This window comes from Narcine bancroftii, chromosome 12, assembly GCF_036971445.1.
Source record: "Narcine bancroftii isolate sNarBan1 chromosome 12, sNarBan1.hap1, whole genome shotgun sequence".
NCBI classification, from domain to species: Eukaryota; Metazoa; Chordata; class Chondrichthyes; order Torpediniformes; family Narcinidae; genus Narcine; species Narcine bancroftii.
In genome coordinates, this window is record NC_091480.1 from 40,721,220 (window position 1) to 40,743,487 (window position 22,268).

The 22,268-nt window shown below is 46.5% G+C and overlaps 1 protein-coding gene across 1 annotated transcript; it reads left to right on the top strand.

Moving 5' to 3' along the window:
- Window positions 1–201: 201 nt before the first annotated feature.
- ears2 (glutamyl-tRNA synthetase 2, mitochondrial) lies at window positions 202–16,793 on the top strand. Its single transcript, XM_069907279.1, has 9 exons — window positions 202–354; window positions 2,076–2,231; window positions 2,763–2,952; window positions 3,778–4,250; window positions 4,787–4,895; window positions 8,177–8,330; window positions 9,359–9,489; window positions 10,041–10,179; window positions 11,987–16,793. Exons 1-9 carry the CDS (start codon window positions 234–236, stop codon window positions 12,068–12,070), a joined length of 1,557 nt encoding a protein of 518 aa, XP_069763380.1. The 5' UTR covers window positions 202–233; the 3' UTR covers window positions 12,071–16,793.
- Window positions 16,794–22,268: the final 5,475 nt, after the last annotated feature.

Consider the following 22,268-nt stretch of genomic DNA (forward strand, 5'->3'; position numbering starts at 1 on the left):
CTCCCCCCTCCTCTTCCCCCCCCCTCCCCCCTCCTCTTCCCCCCCCCTCCCCCCCCCCGGTTTCTCTGTCCCCCTCCCTCTCTACTCAGTTTTCTCCCTCCCCCTCCACGCTCCCAGTGCCTGCCCTCCTTTTCCCGCGAGCGGGACCCGTCTCGCGACTGGCGGGACATGCGCCGTTTGTGCATGTGATCCCGGAAGCTGGCGCTGGGAAGCAGGAAGCGGGGAGCGTGGTGATGGGGATGGTCCGGCTGCTGGTCTCCCGAGTCGGGGCGTGGGCGCCGTCTCTGGGACGGAGGCTGTTTTCCCACGGAGAGGGGAGCGGGGTGAGGGTGCGGTTCGGACCGAGCCCCACAGGTACCGGGGCCGGGATTCACAGGGTCCAGCTTCACTTCCCAGTCCCCATCGCAGCCCGATGCTCCCGGATTTGCATTCCCCACGGGGACCGAGGGTCTCTGTGTCCGGGAATAGTCGTGCTCCCCCGTATCCCCCCCCCCCCCCTATTCTCTGCTCCACTTCACACATTTCTCTCAGCTCCTTCTCTTCCCACTATTCTTTAAAGACCCCCTTATTGTCGCATGGTGTTCTCTTGAGCCAAACAACGAGAAGCCAAGGGAGGCCACAGCAGGCTAGGAAACATCTATGGACAGTTAATGTTTTGGGTCCAGATCCTTGTCTTGAGACTTTGAAATGGCACCATTGTTTTCAGTTTCTGCATTCTTCTGGTTTCTGCAGTGTCCTTGGTCCTTGCTGAGCTGAAATAAAATAGATACCATAAACCAGGGCTTCCCAAACTTTTTAGCTTGTGGAACCCTTTTGGGGAGCACTTGGAAATCACGGAACCCCGAGGTTACAAACTGGAAGGATAATGGTGTTCCAGTGTGGTTGAGTCTAATTTATATTATTTTTCTTAAACAGTAAGCAATCTGAGGCAGTGCTTGCAAAATCCCATTTCTTCAGAATTTTATAATTTGTTTCAATTGAGTATTAATCAAATTGCAAATACAACTATCACCGACCTCCCTGACCCCAAATGCCCACCATCACCGACCTTCCAGAAGCAGGTTTCCAACCCATCGCCTGCCACCCACAGGTTGGATCTCCCAATGCCTCTGATGCAGCCTTGGCTGCCTGCAGATGGAGCACCTGATGCCTCCAACGTGGGTTTGCATCCCAGCCTTTGCTGCCGACAGGCTCGAGCTTCCCACACCTCTATCATTAAGCCCCCATCCCTGCCAACCAGATGCTGGACTCACAGTTGCCTCCCCCGGTGACCCTGATGCCTCTATTGACATAGCCCCAACTAACAACATTCTGGTGCCCATGCCAACTCCATCACCAGTTCCTACACCAACAAGAGGGAGGGTGGAGAGAGGGAACGAGAGAAGGGGGAAGGCAGTTTAAATTAAAAAAATGTGGCCAACTTTGCGCCAAAAGAAATTCAAGTTTCCTTGGTCTCAGCCCATCCACAGTCTCCCAGATGACTTGTGTGGCATCCACTGCTCAATAGAGTTAATAGGGTCACACAGGTCAGAAACAGGTCCTTGGCCCCACTGAGTCCATGACAACCAATATTTTCTTCTCCTTCTCCAAATAGACAAATTTTTATGTGGGAGGAAACCAGAGCTCCCAGCATAAACCCTTGTGATCATTAGGATAGCATGCAAACTCTTCATAAACAGCACTCAAGGTTAGGATTGAAGCCCCTTGTGCAGAGAGGCAGCAGTTTTGCTGGCTGTACCACTATGCTACACTATCTCTACAGATTTGGGTTGTCCCAAATTTCTTTAGAGCCCAAGTACTTTTGAAGGACGATGCCTTTCTTGCAAAATGAATTTCTTTGTCATTCATTCTCTCTATCCCCCTCGGAAACTTCCAGTTTGAATCCAGATTTTGACCCTGGAATGAGGTGTGGAGCAATTTCCTCGCTGATGAAGCGCGTTTTGGTGCTCTACTGAAGGGTTGACCTGAGCCCCATACTAATTTTGCTTTGCTAACAGTTTGTCCATAAAGCACTGCAGGTGTCCCTCAAAGGTGAACATTAAAGTTGTCCTTTTAAAAATTTGCTTACCTGACAGGCTTCCTGCACCTGGGTGGACTCCGCACAGCACTGTACAATTACATCTTTGCCAAGAAACATGGAGGCCGGTTTGTCCTCCGTATAGAAGATACTGATCAGAGCCGCCTTGTGCCTGGAGCAGCGGAAGGCATTGAGGACATACTCCAATGGGCAGGTATCGTGGGCAACTCTGAAATTCTGGTCTCTATCAATATTAGGTTCCTGGTTAAACATTCTCTTATGTATCCTGCCCTAAGCATAAGCTTTTCAATTTTATTAAACACTTCCACCCAGCCAAAGAACCTTAGTAAGAACGCATTCCTTGTTTTGTTACCTCAAGCATTTAGTTACGCTATTCCCTTTCTTATAATTGCCTCTCGGTATAAAATCCTGTATTACAGTTGCATTTGACCTTGTGTTATAAGACGTTCACATTTATTCTGTTGCACGCCCTCAGTAAAAGTCTGGCCTTTCAATGCTTTACTGTGCCCCACTCTCATTGTAATATTCTTAATAAGAGTAATGCTGCAAATAACATGAGAAATAGAGGCAGGAGTGAACCATTTAGTGACCAGCTCCTGTCCCATCATTCGACAAGATCATGCGTGATCTTTTTCCTCAGTACCACTTTCCTGTACCAAGCTGATCTTCCTTAATATTGAAAAATCTGTAAATCTCTGAGCAGGGTCTTGATCTCACTATTCAGGTATCCCTCCTGATGAAAGTCCTCGGCGTGGAGGTCCTTGTGGACCGTACCAGCAATCGGAGCGACTGGATCTGTATCTGAAGGCAGCCGAAACTCTCGTGAAGAGAAATGCAGCATATTATTGCTTCTGCACTCCATCACGTCTGGAATTGCTGAAGAAGGAAGCACTGAGAATGAGGCAGACGCCAAAGTAAATTTGGAGGGACTTTGTCCCTGTTGAAGCACGTGCCTTTCCCCCAATTCCTTGCCTTTTTTTGGTTTATATCAGCCATTCTCAACAGCCGTACCACCCCGCCCCCAGGGCCACAGTTGGAGGTGGGGGGGAGTGGAAGGGCCATGGTCTGAAATCAGAAAATATTGAAATCATAATTTTTTTAAATGTAGTTGGTAGAAGTACAAAAGAAACTAAAACGACGGCTTCACAGGGAAGGGGGCCCATAAACTTTGAGCAGAGTCCTAAGGGGGCCGTAGCCAGAAAGGTCGACAATGGCTTGTTTCTATTGGTGCATGTGATTAGATTCCTTCAAAGCGAAATCTCTCTTGTTGCATTAATGCCTTCTAATATATCCCATGTCTTATTTAAGAAAGATAAACATTTCTATGGTGCCTCAGGTCACCTTGAGATGTCCAGTGGCTTATAGCCAATTAAGAACTGTAGACACTGTTGTAAAGCAGAAAACACTTCAGCTGAGTTGAGCTCCAGCTGACATTGTTGAGTGAATGATAATTGAACTGGTGATAGTGATAGGAAGGCAGTGGAGGGGAGGTGAGGGGGGGGATTCTTTGCTTGAATAATGCTACTGAGTCTTTTTTTAACCACTTGCACATGCATTTACTTCTATAGTGGCCCTTCAACAAAACAGAGCTCTCTGTGCACCACTGAGAGTGAAGGATTTCCCCACTTACTAATCCTGCACTGCCTCTGGGAAAGTGGCCAAAACAATGTGTTCAAGAACCTAGAGTGGGAGTTGAATCTTATGATTCACAATTTAATACAAATGCCCTCCACTTTCAGGTATGACAATCGCTGCAGGCATCTTACTTCAAATCAGATCCAGGAGCGATTGGCACAAGGGTGCCCACACGTCATCAGATTCTGCCTGGAGGAGGGTACTGTGACCTTTGAAGATCTGGTGTATGGACTGAACAGGATGGAGCCAGCCCATGTGGAAGGAGACCCCGTCATCATTAAGGCAGATGGGTTTCCGACCTATCACTTGGCAAATGTGGTTGATGACCATCACATGAACATCAGCCATGTCCTGCGGGGCACTGAGTGGCTTACTTCCACTGCCAAACATGTGCTGATGTACAGAGCCTTGGGCTGGAAACCACCAATCTTTGCTCACCTTCCTCTCCTCTTGAACAAAAGTGGCAGCAAGCTGTCCAAGCGTCAGAGTGATCTGTTCATTCAGAACTTTTCCCAGAGCGGGTACCTGCCAGAGGCTTTACTTGACATCGTAACCAACTGTGGATCTGGTTTCTCAGGTACAGTAAATAAAGAGCATTGCTCTATTATGGCTGGGATGTAGTTTATGGAGGGTGTCATGTAAAATACTGCACTACTTTTACAGGCAGGTTTGTGTACAGAATGGAGAGTGCGTGTGCAGGTTTGAAATATTGGACATTATTGGCGAGATTGTATCACAGGATGTGACCGTCTGAAATTATCCCGGTAACTTCTCCCTCTGGTGCACATCACTGATGGCAGGTGAACCGGCTCCATGTGTTACGGTCACGGTAGCGGAGCAGCCACGTCAAGATGGCGCTGCCTGGGTCGTTATTTCCGCCGGCCGGGTCAGGTCCGCATGTGCACGGGGTAATATCATGACGTTGTTTCCGGCATGGGGGTGGGAAGAGTCAATAAACAACTGGAGTGCAGATGAGCCCAGTGACTACTGGTCTCGTTCTGCCCGACCCGTTTAGCTACCGCTACAAGGGCAAAGAGAGCAGTTGAAGAATAAGGACTCAAAATGCACGTGAATTGGGAATTATCATTAAATTCATTCTCTCTGTGTTTGAAGGAAATCGCTTTGGTCGAACCCTGGAAGAAATGGTGAGTGAGTTTAATGTAACCAGGATCACAACTCATTCTGCACTCCTGGACCATGACAAGTTGCCAGAGTTCAACAGGTACATCAGTTTCCAAATCTGCATGTATAAGTGTGAACACCAGTGTACGTAATACTGGTGTCAGTAATACTAAGAATGGAAGATAGGATGTTACAATGCAGAACAGGCCCTTCAGCCCACGATGTTATGCTGACATGTAATCCCACTGCACAACAGTTTAATTTTTACCTATCTCACACCCATAGCCCTCTATTTTTCTTGCATCCATGGGTCTGTCTAAGAGTCTTTTGAATGTCCCTTTAACACAAGCCTCCACCACCACCCCCAGCAATGCATTCCAGGCACCCAATTCCAAGGAATGAATTTAATCTTCTTTCTGCTTCTTAATTTTAAAATATTTGAGCATCTGCTATAGTTCAAATGATTCTCCAGTACAGAGAAGCACAATATAAATTGGAGCGGTTAGCAGTCTATACAGTGGATGCGAGATATTTCAGTGCATTTTTTATTCAAGTTGGAGTCCTGGCCAGTTGCTGTTTATTATATTGACTGTCCAGCATTGAAGTGCTTTTGGAGATGCAAGTGACTTTTTACTGAGCTTTCACACCTATCTGACTTCATCCGCAAGAAGTGCATTCAACTGTAAGTCCTTACAAACCACGTCAGGGAACTGAAGGTGGGGTTGGATGAGCTCCAGATTATTTGTCAAGCAGAGGGAGTGAGAGACAGGAGATACAGGGATGCAGTCACATGTTGGAGGCAGGAGGAAGGTCGCTGAGTGACAGTCAGGAGAGGGAAAGGGAATGATCTAAATCATTGATATAAAACATAAAAAGAAGTAGCTCCATGGGACATTGCAGGCAGTGCAGGGTACCCTGTGTCCATTCCCCGCAGCAATAAATATACCCCTTTGGATACACCTGGTGGGGGGGAATGACCTGAATGGGCAAGGTAGCAGCCAGATCAATAGCTCCATGGTCAGCTCTGTGCCTCAGAAGGGAAGGATGAAGTCAGGTAGAACGATAGTCATCGGGGACTTGATAGTCAAGGGAAACAGAGACTCCAGGAGAGCTTCCTGGGCGCTTGGGTCCAGGATGTCTCTGAGTGGGTACAGAATATTCTTAAAGGGAGGGTGAGAACCCAGAGGTCATGGGGGATATTGGTAACAGTGACACAACGTGAGTGGAGTAGAGGCCCTGTAAGGTAAGTTTAGGGAGTTAGGAAGGAGGCTGAAGAGCAGGACTTCCAAGGTGGTAATAGAATGGAACAGCACAATACAGGCCCTTTGTGCCAACCCATACATTCCTTCCTAAAAGAAGGAATACTATAACCTACCCAGTAACCCTGATTTTTCTTTCATCCATGTGTCTGTCCAAGAGTCTCTTAAATGCTCCCAATGTTTTAGCCTCCACTACCATCCCTAGCAAGGCATTCCAGGCAACCACAACTTTCTGTGTAAAAAAAACTTAACCCTGATGTCTTTGCTAAACTTCCCTCCCTTTGTATATATGTCCTCTGGTGTTTGCTGATCCTGCCCTGGGAAACAGATGATGGCTGTCCACCCTGTCTATGCCTCTCATAATCTTATAGACCTCTATCACTTCTCCTAAGTGAAAAATCCCAGCTCTGTGAACCTTGCCTCATAAGACTCATTTCCCAATCCAGAAAACATCCTGGTAAATCTCCTCTGCACCCTCTCCTTAGCTTCCACATCCTTCCTATAATGAGGTGACCAGAACTGAACATAATGCTCCAAATGTGGTCTTACCAAACATTTGTAGAGATGCAACATGACCTCTTTACTCCTGAACTCAACTGCCCTGTTAATGAATCCCAGCATCCCATAGGCCTTCATAACTATCTGTGGAGTGACCTTGAGGGATGTTTTAAACAAGGGGACTACATTTAACATTCTCCAATCCTTCAGTACCTCCCCTGTGGCCAAAGTGGATTCAAAGATCTTAGCTGCTGCCCCAGCACTCTCTTCCCTCACTTGCCACAGCAGCCTGGGGTATATCACGTCCAGCCCTGGGGACTTATCAATCTTGATCTTTTTAAGAAGATCTAACACTTCTTCTTCCTTAATCTCCACATTGTCCAGCGCCTGTTCAATTTCGACCTCACCATGATCAAGGTCCTTTTCACTTGTGAATACTGGTGCAAAGTATTCATTTAAGACCTATTAAGGGAAGGGAAGGTTGAGAATCACTACTCTAGACCCAATTGTTACCGAAATATTTTGCTTGAGAAAAATTGTCATTAGTCCATTTCCTTTGGAGTTATGAAACTCTGCACATAACGAGTCAATTAGGTACGATTAAAACAGTGGTTTTTAAACTTTTTCTTTCCACCCACATACCACCTTAAGCAATCAGAGCACTTATGGCATAGGGAATACTTAAGGTGGACTATGAGAGGAAAGAAAAAGACTGAGAACCACTGTACTACAGAATCCTTTACGAGACACATCTTCCCCTCCTCCACTCTCTGCCTTCTGTAGGGACTGCTCCATTTGTGACTCCCTTGTGCACTCATCCCTCCCCATCAATCTACCCCCCCCCCCCCCTCGGCACCTCTGTGGCCGCAGGAGGTGCCACTCTTGCGCCCATGCCTCTCCCCACACCACAGTCCAGGGCCCCATACAGGCTTTTCAAGAGAGCAACACTTGACTTGTGTATCCACAGGACTGATTTACTGCATCCGGTGCTCCCTTTGTGGCCTTCTCTACATTGGAGAGAGGGGGCGCAGACTGGGAGATCGCTTCGCTGAGCACCTTCACTACATCCACACCAGTGACAGAGACCTCCCAGTAGCCAATCATTTCAGTTCTGTATCACACCCCCATACTCACATGTCTGTCCATGGCCTTGTATACTGTCCCACCAAGACCACCAGAAAACTGGAGGAACAACTGGGTACTCTCCAACCAGATGGCATTAACATCGACTTTTCTGGTTTTTACTAACCTGCTCTCCTATTCCCACTCCCACTTCCCTTCACCTAGGCATCCCTCCTCCCCTTGCTTGCTGCTGTCCCCTCCCTTCTTTCTCCATCTATCATCTGCCTTTGTGACCACCCCTCCCCCCCCCCTCACTCTTTTGTTCGGACGCCTGGTGACATTTTTCCAGTGGGTGGGGTGGGAAGGAAATGGAAACAAGGAGAGAATGGGCACTGTTGGTGTTTACAAGTGTAAAGATGTGAGTTAATGCCCATGTGTGTGTATCACCAACATGATCTATGGCTGGGACCAGGTAAGTATGTTATAACACAGCAAAGTGATGCACTCTCACCAACTCAAGTTGAACACTCAATTCTCTGTCCATCCCCATCTTATTTGACAGAATTCACCTGTTGCATCGCATCGAGAATAGTAGCTTAAGGCAGCAGTTGGTAATGGAGCTGCAAGCGCTTGTAGAGAAGGTGTACAAGGAAGAGCTGCTGGAGGGGCAGGCCCTGTGCACAGACTACATGGAACGGGTGCTGCTACACCGGAAGGTCAGACAATCTTTCTCTCTTCCAGCCCCCTTTCAGGTCCCAGTAACCATGGCTCAGGATTGGTGGACAGGGGCGGTATCAACTTCCTATCACCGTGGAGAATGAGCACTGCCTCTGAGGGTGGGTGGATCAGGAGAAAGCAGCTGTGAAACCCCACCCCATCCCTGTCACAACATTCTTCTCTTCCCTCCAATCGGCAGAAGATGCACAATCTCGAAAATGAACCTTCACCTTCAAGGACAGTTTCTTTCCTGCAGTTGTCAGACTTATTAATGGACTTTCATTGGTAAAAGATGATACCCCTGAACTGTTTACATGTACTTTCTCTATATCCTGCATTTTGTCCCTTGTAAGACTATACCCTACACTTTTGATTTACTATTTGCATTACCCGCTGTACTGAAGCGTCTTGACTTTAAATTTTTTAATTAATTTAAAAAAATTTAGACATACAGTCAGTAACAGGCCCTTTTGGCCCACGAGCCCGTGCCATCCGAATACATCCATTGACCCAGTACATTTTTGAAGGGTGGGAGGAAACCGGAGCCCCCCGGGAAAACCCACACAGGCCTGGGGAGAACATACAAACTCCTTCCAGACAGCGCAGGATTCGAACCCCAGTCCGAATCACTAGTGCTGAAAAGGCGTCATGCTAACCATTACGCCAACCTATGCCGCCCCAAAAGGGAGAGTGAGCAGCCAGAGGTCATGGTATATATTGGTCACAATGACATCGGCAGGAGTGGGGTAGAGGTCTTGCAAAGTAAGATGAGGGAGTTATGAAAGAGGTTGAAAAGCAGGACCTCCAAGGTGGTAAGCTCACGGTTACTCCTGGTGCCACTAGCTGGCGCTGTACAGTGTTGCGCTAGATGCTACGCTAACCGTGCCACCCATAAAGTAACCCATGTCAGGAGTAACTCGTCTGGATAGCATGCAAAACAAAAATTTTCACTTGTATGCACGACAATTCATTTCAATAATGAACTGTAAAACACATCCAGAAAATGATGTATTTAACACACTGGCAGGGGCACATCACTTCTTTGCTGGACCTCGTAAAGCCAGCCCACTCTTACCTATGGATTCGTCCCCATGTGGCATGGGAACAGATGGAGGAACTGACGACAGATGGCGAGAAGATCTGCAGCATGGTGATCAGGTAAGTATCTGCCTCCTTGCCCCTCACCCCATCATTCTTCACATCTTCCCTGGCCGACCTCTGGTCCTCCCAGCACCCAGTCTTTCCCTCTCCTTTTGCTACTGCTGCTTGTCCCCATTCTATTTTTTACCCCTCCATAATTGCGTTCTTATTGCCTCCCCTTCATTGTTCAGCCTTGCTCTCCCCCTGTTTCATTTCCACATGGCCCTGTCTTACCTGTTCTCCTTTTGCCCTTCCTATCCTCAGCCTGTCCTTTCCTCTTCCCCTTTTCCCACTCTCTGCCCTTTCAAAACTTCCCTTCCCTTCATATTACACCATCTTGCTCACCCACCTCTCAGGCCTCCCCTTTGTCCCCATTGCACTCCATTTCCCCTCCCTATGTTCTGTTATCCCTCCCTGTAAATAGCTCTCTCTCTGCCTAAACGCTTGATCTCATTCAGATCCACCTTGGCTCTCTGCACCAACTCTTCACTCTCTCATCTCCATTTCCTCCAACTCTGAAATTTAATTTTACAATGAACTAATCATATTGTTGATGACTTGAATTCCAGTCTGTACCAGAACTGGCCAAGTGATAATGGGACCCTAGCGGAGCTGAACTCTGAACTGAGGTCATTACAGACCCGATTCACAACCACCAAGTACAGTGTCATGATGAAGCTCCTCCGACTGGCTCTCAGTGGGCAGCAGGTAGGGAGCACGGTGATCAGGGGTTACCAGTGAGGAGGGACCGCTTACTTGCTGACCCTAGTGTATGTTCCTTTTAAAACAGACTTAATGCAGGGGAGATACATTTTGAGTGGTTTCCTTCGACTTGCTGACTTTTTCAGATGGGAAATTTGATTTCTGCGGAAAATAAATTAGTTAATTGGCAGAAGTGCTAGAGGGGAGATTAATGCAGCATCTTCATAGCATCTGGAATTTGCACGGCTCTGAGCAGCAGCAGGTGAGAGAGAGCTCTCCAACAGACTCCCTTTCTGCCTCAGATTGCATTACTCCAAGCTAGTGCCCAGTGCTGTAGAGGTGATCAGATATCTGCTTGGAGTACTGCAGGAAAAGCATCTAATGGTGAGGAGAAAACATTGTGATGTTTTTTAAAATATTTTTATTGAGTTTAATATATAAATCCTACATACAAAATCATCTAATAATAACAAACAGCAGGTCATATCACATAGTAAACATGTCATGTAAATCAAAAACCTGTCCATAATTGTTTATTTGACTTGTTTCTTTAAGATATCAAATTCTATAAATATTTACAGTTTATCCCTTTCTCATAATACATCTCAGTATATTTCTGGATAGAAAATAGATAAGACTAAATTAAACAATCCCTTTATACAAACCAAGGGTAAATTCTATCTTAATGATATGATCCATGATAAACCATATTTAAACCCATATTTAACTAATTAATCTATATATAAAAAAAACAAAAATCCTCTGACTAATTGAACCCCTCCCTTTAACCAAAATTATCTTGTAAAGATATGGATCGAATAGCGACCTTCAGACTCCAGACTGCTGGAGCATCCAGACTTCCAATTACAATCGTAATCTATGAATGGGCCCCACATCTTGTCAAAGTGAAACTTTCTATCTTTAATGTTGTACCTAATTTTCTCCAAACTATCTATAAAATGGTCATCTATAATAGTACTGGCAAGAGAAAAAACTATTATAGTCAAAAAATTCCCTAAATTGTGTCCATTTTCTCAACCTATTTCTCATTATCAGATTATGGGTCAATTTTAGAAATGGAAAGCAGAAAAAAGGAGCCTAAAATTGCTAACATAAATGATTTTTTAGAAAAATTCAATTCCATTTCTACCCAAGAAGGGTGGTTCACTAGTTTATCAGAATGTAACAGTAAAAGTAGATTACGCATATTAACCGCCCAATAGTAAAATCTCGGATTTGGAAATGATAATTCCCCCATTGCACTTATAACCATATACAGCACAGAACAGGCCAGTTTGGCCCTACTAGTCCATGCCGGAACAAATCCCCACTCTCCTAGTCCCACTGACCAGTGCCTGGTCCCTCCAATGCTCTCCCCTCCATGTAATTATCCAGTCTTTCCTTAAATGTAAATAACGTCCTTGCTTCAACCACCTCTGCCGGAAGCTTATTCCACATCCCAACCACCCCTTTGCGTGAAGAAATTTCCCCTCATGTTCCCCTTAGAATTTTCCCCCTGCAATCTCAAACCATGGCCTCTGGTTTGAATATCTCCCACTTTTAATTGAAAAAGCCTATCCACGTTGACTCTCTCTGTCCCTTTTAAAATCTTGAACACCTCCATCAAATCCCCCCTCAATCTTCTACGCTCCAGAGAAAAAAGCCCCAGGCTGCTCAACCTTTCTCTGTAACTCAAACCCTGACATCCTGTTTTTTGTAGATGGGCTTTATTTATGTGAGGTTGTGTACAAGGAAATAAACAAATGCACTGAATGTTTTTGAAGGATCTAATTATGTTTTGCTGTCTCCACAGCATGGACCTAGTGTGGCTGAGATGATGCTATCCTTGGGAACTAAAGAAGTGTGTGAGCGACTTCAGCGAATGATCATCCACTGAGCGCTTGAGAGGTCATGTTTGATGTATCCCTCGATTTGTTTGGAATGTTTCGTTGCTGACAGAACACTGAAGAAATGGAAATGTGAATGCCCAGACATTATTTACATGCTGCATTAATCTACCTGACCTCTCAAAATGGTCCTGCTGTGTAATTACACCTGTGTAGCCCAGGGACCTGTTAAGCAGCGAAGGGAAAGGCATCTGTCCCCAAGGCATCTTCTGTGTTACTCTTCTGCTCTAGGAGGCTCAAATCCATGACTGCAGGATCAGAAGCAGCTTTCAGGGCTGGTGACCAAGAGTACTAAGGTTGAAACACCGGAGACGATTGGTATCAATTAATTCACAGCAGAGATATAGGCTGTTTTAATGTAGGTGTTCTGGGCTTAACACCAAGTTCCTTTATTCTGTTTTATTTTGATCTTTCATTCTGTTCTCCCTCAAGCCTTTCTCTTCAATAAGCTATACTTTTCTCAAAGACTTCCACATCAGGCAAAGAAATGTCTCAAATTCCTTCCTAGATTTTACTAAGTTAAATTTATTATCTTCTTTAGTTTTGGTCTTCCCCTTCTCTCTGATGGAAATACTTTTCCTGCAGATATTCTGCAGGGACTTGTACGAGATCATCACTGCAAGCTGACCAGTCTACCTGCTGGTTACCTCTGTTCAAACATAAACAACATGAGAATTATTGACATCCACGATATGGCCACTGGTGGTATGGATTTAGGACAAAAAGAAAATGAAAATTGAGAGACTGAACAATAATATAAGTTCATACATGCTCCTTCATTTGAATTGTTAATGAAAGTGTTCTTTGTTGTGAGATTTCCTGTCCCACTTCCCTGCAGAAAATCATGAAATACAGTAAAATTGTTGGTAATAATGTGTGCAATTGCTTGTTAAACTGTGCTGCAGTCTGCATTTGGCCCCAACAGGGGAAGCTTGTGAGTAAGTCTAGGACCAGGGAAAGGATCATGAAACAAGCGCACTGACTGGATTTGTTCACAAATCTGGTCCTACAGATACTGATGAGCAGCATTTCCATTTCTCAGGTCACTAGAATCCTCGTTCTTCCCTTTCTGGCACAATTTATTGACTTCTCTATCAATTTCTCTTGCTATATACCTCTGCCTTGCTCTATCATGATAATCCAACATACCATTCTCCACCATCTGTGCCACTGACTACATGATTACTAATAGACACACCTTCCCCCTCCTCATAACTTGTTCATTCACTTCTCCCTTCCCTCCAATTGGCCCCTTGGGAGTCACCCCTGTGACCACAGGAGATGCTCCACTTGCACCCACACCTTCTCCCTCACCATCATCGGTGCCCAAAACATTCCTTCCAATGGAGCACATTTGTGAATCTGCAGGGGTTATCTATCCTCCAACTGCATCGACTTCTCCAGTTTCGGTTCGTTCCCCATCTCTGTCCTTCCCCGTCCCTTTGTCACTTTCCAATATTCTATTTCATTTACCACTTCTCATCCCATTCTCCTTCTGCAGCCTCCCTGTTTACTCCACACCACCTGCTCCTCCACTTACCTTCATATCATCCCCACACTTGGCCACCATAATCTAAATCATTAATATACAGCATAAAAAGAAGCAGCCCCAACACCGACCCCTGTGGAACACCCCTAGCAACTGGCAGCCGATCAGATTATGATCCATGTATTCCAACTCTACTCCCTGCCAATCATCCAATGCTCTACCCAGGCTAGTATGTTTCCTGTTATACCATGGGCTCTTGTTAAGTAGCCTCATATGCAGCTTCTTGTGAAATACCTTCTGAAAATCTAAATACACAACATCCACTACATCTTCCTTATCCAGCCTGCTTATCACTTCCTCAAATAATTCCAATAGGTTTGTCAAGCAAGATTTTCCTTGAAGGAACCCATGCTGGCTTTGGCCTATCCTGCCATGTTCCTCCAAGTATCCATAACCTCATCCTTTACAATCAACTCCAACATCTTCCCAACCACTGACATCAGGCTAACCGTTCCTCTCTGCTGCCTCCCTCCCTTCTTGAACAGAGGGATGACATTTGTGATTTTCCACTCCTCTGGGACCATGCTAGAATCTATTGTTTCCTGAACTAATGTCTCTACCACTACTTCTTTCCGAACCTGAGGGTGCATCCATCTGGTCCGGGGGAATATCCACCTTTCTGAGCACCTTCTTCCTTGAGTAACTGTACTCACTTCCCTAATACCTTTAGTCATCTGGTCCACTGTTAATGTCTTCCACAGTGAAAACTGATGCAAAATACTCATTTAATTTTAATTTAGGTACAATATGGTAACTGGCCCAAGAGCCCATGCCGCCCAGATACACCAATTAACCAATGTTTTGAGTGGTGGAGGCAAGTACAGCACCGAGGGAACACTCACGAGACACTGAGAGAAAGTAAAAACTCCTTACAGTGCCGGATTTAGTTCCTCTGCCATCTCCTTTTCTCCAGCATAATTTTCTCAGTCCTTTATCTACTCTCGCCCCTTTTTCTCTTTATATATTGAAGAAGCTTTCTGTATCTTCTTTGATACTATTTGCTAGCCTAGGTTCATATTGGATCTTTTCTATCATCAGGTTTTTGTTACCCTCTGTGTCCTTGTTGCATTGCAACATCCCACTGGCTGTAATTTTGCCTCGTCTGCCTTCCCTTCCACACAAACTCGCTCCCAGCTGTCCCTACTTGTGCGCCAACCACCTCTTCCTCTGCCTCCACTTTTGTTGTCACCCACTACTCCTCCCCACCCCCACACTGCAAATCTATCTTAGCATTAGCAGAACTCCACACCAGGATATTGGGTCCCCTCCAGTTCAGGCACATCAGTCCCACTACTACAGACCACCCTTGCCTTAGAACAGGTTCCAATGATCCGAGATCATGAAGTCCTGTCCCCTGCACCATCTCTTCAGCCACTCATTTGTCTGCACTACCTTCCTGTCTGACCTTCCCTGGTTCATAGCACCAGGAGTAATCCAGAGATGACCACCTTGGGGTCCTGCTCTCCAGCCTCTTTCCTAACTCCCTAACCTTACTTTGCAGGACCTCTACCCCATATATTGTGTCATTGGTTCCAATACCTCTGGCTGGTTACCCTCCTCTTAGAATATTCTACAACCGCTCAGAGACATCCTGGAGCCAAGCACCCAGGAGGCAACACACAATCCCGGAGTCTCTTCTGCAGCCACAGATTCTCCAAACCTTTCCCCTGATTATCAAGTCCCCTCGGACTATGGCTCTTCCTGACTTCACCCTTCCCTTCTACAGGTCAGAGCCAACCACGGTGCTGTGGTCGAGACAGGTCATAGTGGTGAACTGCTGTCCTCTCACTAATCTGGCTCCGCCCTGTTCTGTGAATATCCTCTTCACCCTGTCTAAAAGCTCCAACACCGTAACCCCTCCCCAGAAAGCCTGGGTCACTGCGCAGTTTATTGTTAAAAAAAAGTTCTTAGTTCTGTAACTAGTCTTTTGAGTTATTGATAGAGCATCAGTTTTATTTACAATATTTTTTTCCAACGATGGAACAACCTTTGAAGCCTGATAAGCTGGAGATTGACCCACAATCGCCAGAAGCCTCAGACAGCTCTGAACTCTGGTTATGCTGCTTTGAGGTCTTTCTACAGAACTCCACTGGGTTCGTAGCCACAGAGGAAAACAAGTTGCACCTACTCTTCTCCTGGGTCGGACATTGAGTGTTCCCGATAATCAGAGGCGCCTCAATGTACACAGAGGCAATGGACATACTCAAGGACCAGTACAGGGAGAAAGTCAATGAGGTATCCGCCAGGCACATGCTGGCTACCCGCAAACAGCGACCGGGTGAATCAAGCGACAAGTTCCTCCAGGCCCTGCGTGAACTCGCACGAGTGTGCAACTTCCAGTCAGTGTCGGCCACCCAAAACATGATCTGGGATACCTATGTCGCAGGTGTCAGGTTGGACTACGTACACCAGAGGCTACTCGGGCAGATTAAGTTGGACCTTGTTGGAATCTAGGGGTTAAAACATTATGAAAGAAATGATTAATTAATAATTTTATATGTACTGCATGAGTCAGGGAAAAAGAGGAATGTGATTAAGTGGCAATCACAGCATGGAGCAAAGTTGGCTGAGCAAAATGGTCTGCTCCCAAATACAGGGAGAGGAAATGCATAAAACGATTTAGGAGGAATGCTCAAACTGAAGGAGGTGGTGAGTAGCACAGGAGACACAGGCCAGACCAGAACAAAGAATGGCCTGCAAGAAACAAAGGGAATGGAAAACCAGTCTAGGAGGAAGATTAAGGCAGGAGGAGGTGTTAAAGAGTACAGCAGAAATTGGCCAGACAGGAACAGAATGGTGATAGAAATATCTGGGGATGAATTAATTTCTGATCCAATCAACAGGATAGTCTGGCTTGGAGGATTAAGATGGGAGCGCTACACCCCAGATATCTGCAAAACAGGAGATGACTTGTGATAACCCTTATGCAAAAAGATCTAGCAAAGGAAGACAACTTTTGTTCTGTATGATAATGAAATCTAGCAAAGGAAGCCAACTTTTGTTCTGTATGATAAGGTTGATCTATATAAACTGAGCCAACTGGACAATAGGGGTCAGTCTTGGGGAGTAGCTCACTGTGCAGGTGACCTATGAACTAACGACTGACCCAGAGCTCTGTTAAGTTTTATTCTTGTGCTGTGTAATAAACTGACTGTTGAACCGAATACCTTCTCCTATCACTTCATTCAAAGAACACACTGGACTCAGACCACACATAGACTAAATTAAGAGTAAGGTAAAGCCAGAGTCCGACAATTTGGTGACCCCGACGTGATGAAGATGGAGAAGTGACGGAAGAAAAAGATACAAAACACCGGTCGATTGTGGTGTGGTGATAACAACAAGTGACCGTTCAACAAAGGGAGGTAAGCAGACGCCTGTTTAAACGAAGTTCTGCTATTGGCAACGATAAAATTGTGTGTTGTCACTACTCTGCAAAAGCCCTCGTTAAAGCCAAAGAATAAAACAAAAGGGGGTTGGAGTCCCCTGTAGTAAAAAGGGGGTTGGAGTCCCCTGTAGTAAAAAGGGGGTTGGAGTCCCCCTAGTAGAACGGGGTTGGAGTCCCCTGTAGTAAAAAGGGGGTTGGAGTCCCCCTAGTAGAACGGGGTTGGAGTCCCCTGTAGTAAAAAGGGGGTTGGAGTTCCCCTAGTAGAACGGGGGTTGGAGTCCCCTGTAGTAAAAAGGGGGTTGGAGTCCCCTGTAGTAAAAAGGGGGTTGGAGTCCCCCTAGTAGAACGGGGTTGGAGTCCCCCTAGTAGAACGGGGTTGGAGTCCCCCTAGTAGAACGGGGTTGGAGTCCCCCTAGTAGAACGGGGTTGGAGTCCCCCTAGTAGAACGGGGTTGGAGTCCCCCTAGTAGAACGGGGTTGGAGTCCCCCTAGTAGAACGGGGTTGGAGTCCCCCTAGTAGAACGGGGTTGGAGTCCCCCTAGTAGAACGGGGTTGGAGTCCCCCTAGTAGAACGGGGTTGGAGTCCCCCTAGTAGAACGGGGTTGGAGTCCCCCTAGTAGAACGGGGTTGGAGTCCCCCTAGTAGAACGGGGTTGGAGTCCCCCTAGTAGAACGGGGTTGGAGTCCCCCTAGTAGAACGGGGTTGGAGTCCCCTCGTAGCGATCTCGAGAGATAGGTTTAGACACTTGGCCAATTAGAATAAGGTGTATTGTGATGGTTATTTGGTTCTATAGTGTGTAATAAGTATTTGATTAAGGATCGTGTACCATAGTAGTGTATAATCAGTATTTGTAGAAGGTGTATTGTGTTATAGTTATTTGTTTCTATAGTGTATAAGTATCTGTTTAAGAATCGTATAGTGTATCATAATAGTTTATAATAAGTATTTGTTTAAGGATTGTGTATAGTGTGCCGCTGGTGTTTATAATAACGTGGGAAGGGTCGAAGTAAATTGCAGGGTGTCAAAATCCTACCAGGGGAGAGACCCAGTGAAGTACGAAGTCTAAAGGGTAAAGATCGGAACGGAGATGGAAGGAGTAAATAGGGATGTAGGGCAAGAGCTCGGGGAAGACAGAGGAGTTCCCCCATCTGTAAACCGACAGTGGGAAAAAACAAGGAATCAATTACTGGGAGGATTACCGAAGGGAGAGGAGGTACAGGCTATGGCACGGTACGAACAGATATGGAAAGAGCTGCAGAGTCAGGGGAAGGTACCACGAGGGTTTGAAAAAATCCGGCTGGTACTGTACTTAGGAGAAGCAGAGAGGGAAGCAGCCAAGGAGGTACAGGAACATGAGGCAAAGGGACAAGGATCTATATGGAATAGAAGAAGGCTTAAACAACAGAAAGAAGTGAAGGAACAGAGAAGGGCAGATTTACACATTATGACATTGGCTTGCATGGAAGCGAACCTTCAACATGATATTAAAAAGGGATCCCATATCACTAAGGAGAATACGGGGGAGGTTAAGCCGTCAGCCCCGCTATATCCAAAGTTACCAGAGGCATGGCCACCACCTTATCCTATTCCCCAGATGCCAACGATGCAGATAAGTGAGGGAATAGTGAATGTCACTGAGTTAACAGGTCCAGAACTACATGAGGCGAAGGAGAGACTTAAGAGAGTTGCGCAGGAGAGAGTGGAGGAAACAATGGAATGGGTGCACGAAATACAGAACGATATATGTGCAGTAAGGGAAAATAGTAGGTGCTTGGGAAAAACAGATGAGAGAGAGCTGGGACAAGAAGAGAATAGGAAGGGAAATGACCCAGCGAGTGTCAGATGGGAGCGGGAGAGAGAGCAGAACGAGGAAAATGAAATAGCTAGTGTGAGTGTTGAGAGTGAAGAGGAGGAACAGCCAGTCACGATCAGGGGAAGCATGATCACATACAGAAGACAGGGTCAGGATAACCCTCGCTCCCCTTTGGGATATGCGTTGCGGGACAGGGAGGAAGTACGGCTTTCAGAAAGGTATAGACAGATGCCGCTAATTTATTAGCGTCCGCAAATTGGGGAAAGGTATCAACCCTTCTCATTCACCGACATGAACTGTATTTTGGACAAAATGCCACCTCCGACTGAGGGAGGTGGAGCGTGGATGGGAAAGTTCTGCCAATATACGATGGGACATAAGATAGCCATAGGGGATTGGAGAGCATTATTGGGTAAACAGCTTGGGCTGTGGGAGATGCAGCAGGTAGAAATGATCGCAGGAATCACTAGGTGCCTCGATGCCGAGCCATTTGCTAACCATGCTACGGCAGTAGGAGGGGCAATGAGAGATAAGTTCCCCGTTCCCCCCGGTGTCATGCAGTCCCTGACCTTTTCCATAAAGGAGGATGAGGAGATCTCGACTTTTTTGAGTCAGTGTAAGGAGAGTTGGACGGATAAAGCAGGAGTACACCCAGCCACAGATCCCTTGCAGACTACACTCTTTAGGGCTGCAGTAATGAGTGGACTGCCAGCTGTAGTTAGGGAGGCATTAGAGAATAACCCTGATATTCCTGGCTGCTCGAGTGAGCAATGGGAAAAACATTTGACCCATCACATGAAACGTTACAGGGCTAAGCAAAAGGAGGACAAACAAACTACGGAGTCGGCACAAGTGCAACTCCTTAAGCTTCAATTGGAAGAGGCTAGGAAAAAGGCAAACGAGGCAAAAAAGATTTCCTCAAAGGGTACGAACCAGATGATTCAGCAGCCACCGCAGCCACCACAAGGGAATAATATGAATTGGCACCGGGTCCCACCTATGTGGGCAGAACGGGAGGTCCAATGGGGGGATTCCGAGTAAGAGGGAGAGGTCGGGGTGCTCCACGAATGCAACCAGCCGTATGTTTTGTATGTGGTCAGCCAGGACACTGGAAGAGAGACTGCCCCCTAGCTTGGGATCCTCGGGACACTGGGGGAAGGGGATATGGACCACCACAAAATGAGCATTGGGTCCAGCCCCAGAGATCGTCAGTGCCACCCCCGGTACATCAGGCACCCTATGCGGCTCTAGCTCCGAAGAGACAATTCCCTTTGCTGACAGAGGAGGAGCAATATTGCCCACAGTGACGGAGCCCGAGCACCCACGAGCAGGCTAGGTTGGCAGACCCTTTCCTGCAGATTAAAGTAATGGACATGGAAGTATCCTTTTTAGTGGATACGGGAGCCAGATTTTCAACACTCACTGGCGCTGAGTTTCAAGATAAAACATCATCCTCTTGCGTCCAGCTGATAGGGTTCTCGGGTACACCAGAAAATCTGCCGTTTTCTACACAACTAGTCACTTCTGTGGCGGGACAGACTTTTACACATCAATACATTTTGTCAGCCAGGTGCCCTACCAATCTTTTGGGCAGAGACCTGTTGGTCAGGTGCGGAGCATCGATCCTTTGTGGACCCAGCGGAATAGAGGTCACCTTTCCAAATGGATATTCTATGAACTGTTCAGTAACTACACTTCATTCCGGTTCTCAGATGTTGTTGGCGGCAGCTGGAGGATCCGCGTCTGAGGGACAATGGGCTGACATTTACTGGGGGCTGTTGGAACCGGAGGACCCACAAAAGAGAGGGCTGCTAAAGCTTTATAATCAATGGAAGCCGTGGATCCAGACGTTACACCCGTATACCCCTCCCTCGGACCCCCCCCCCATATGACCCTCTTTTACGATAGGGATGGGGATGAAATCTCTTTTATGAAGAGGTAGAGGGCATGCTATGGGAAATTAATTCGGACTACATAGTGGTAGGAAAGGAGGGAGTGGCCGCTGCGGTGGCACTGACATCTGAACAGCTGGAATGGTATGAGGTGGCAGGTGAGGCCATTCCTCATGTCACCCTTGCAATTGGCACTACTCACCAGGCAAAAGATTTGGGACCGATGTGTCGGAACTTGATGTCCCTTGGTGACTGGTCTGATACCCAAATACCGACAGTGTAGTTCTCCTCATCTGGTCAGGCATACAGAATTTTGTCCCCGACATATGATCAAGTCCTCCTTGAGCATAGACAGATTGAACGCTTTCATGGTAGAGAGAAGATGGATCACCCCGACTCGGCCCCTGTGCTAGATTCTCTCCCTGAGAACCTGTGGTCAGTGGGATCAGCAGATGTGGGTTGTTGTCAGCAGGTTGATCCCATAACCTTCGAACTGTCAGATTACACCCCTATTTGGCAGATGCAGTATCCCCACAAACCTGAAGCTGAGAAAGGTTTGGCAGATACCATTGATGGCCTTATGTATTCAGGGGTGTTGGAACATTCGCGTTCTAGTTGGAATACACCCATCTTACCTGTTCCGAAACAGGACACGGGCAAATATCGGATGGCCCATGACTTAAGGCGCATCAATGGTATTGTGCGAACACCCACAGTTCCAGTACCAAACCCATATACTGCCATGACTGCTTTAACCCCTAACCACAAGTGGTTCTCTTGCATAGATTTAGCGAATGCTTTCTTTTGCTTGCCGCTGGCAGAACCATTAAGAGATGTGTTTTCGTTCACGTATAGAGGTAGAAAGTTGCGGTATACTAGGCTTCCGCAGGGCTTTATCTTATCTCCAGGGATTTTCAATCAGGTGTTGAAAGAACAGCTGGGGGGGGCCTAGCACTGCCAGGTGGGGTAGTTCTGATCCAGTATGTAGATGACATCCTATTAGCAGCACCTGATCATGCTTCCCGTTTGGAGGCCACACGTCTCCTGCTAGTGCAGCTGTTCAAGGCAGGCTTTAAAGTCTCTCGCTCAAAGCTGCAATGCTGCAGACAGGTGGTCACCTTTTTAGGGAGAATGGTCTCAGCGAAAGGCACAGGGATTTCTCCTGCACATCGAACAGCGATACTACATCATCCAAAACCAAAGACAGTTAAGGAAATGCTTTCGTTTTTGGGTTTGTCAGGTTATAGTAGGCAGTTTATCCCATCATATGGTGAGTTGGCACATCCACTGCGAACTTTGGTGAATGAGCAGGGGATGAGGAATCTGGGAGCTACACTTGATTGGACTGCACAGGCTGAGATGAGTTTTATTCTATTGAAGCAAGCTCTTACAACAGCTATAGATTTGGCGATTCCAAATTATAAACTACCTTTCTTTTTGGATGTTTCTGAAAAAGCACACACAATTGATGGTGTTCTTTTTCAGAAAAAAGGGGGTGGAAGATGTGTGCTCATGTATGTGAGTATCACACTAGACCCGACAGAAGA

Bases quoted from the DNA above. Each gene is read 5' to 3' on its own strand.
- ears2 (XM_069907279.1), top strand. From the start codon at position 234: ATGGGGATGGTCCGGCTGCTGGTCTCCCGAGTCGGGGCGTGGGCGCCG. The intron at 4,251-4,786 runs GTACAGTAAATA...CTGTGTTTGAAG, and splicing joins CTGTGGATCTGGTTTCTCAG to GAAATCGCTTTGGTCGAACC. The intron at 8,331-9,358 runs GTCAGACAATCT...ACACACTGGCAG, and splicing joins GGGTGCTGCTACACCGGAAG to GGGCACATCACTTCTTTGCT.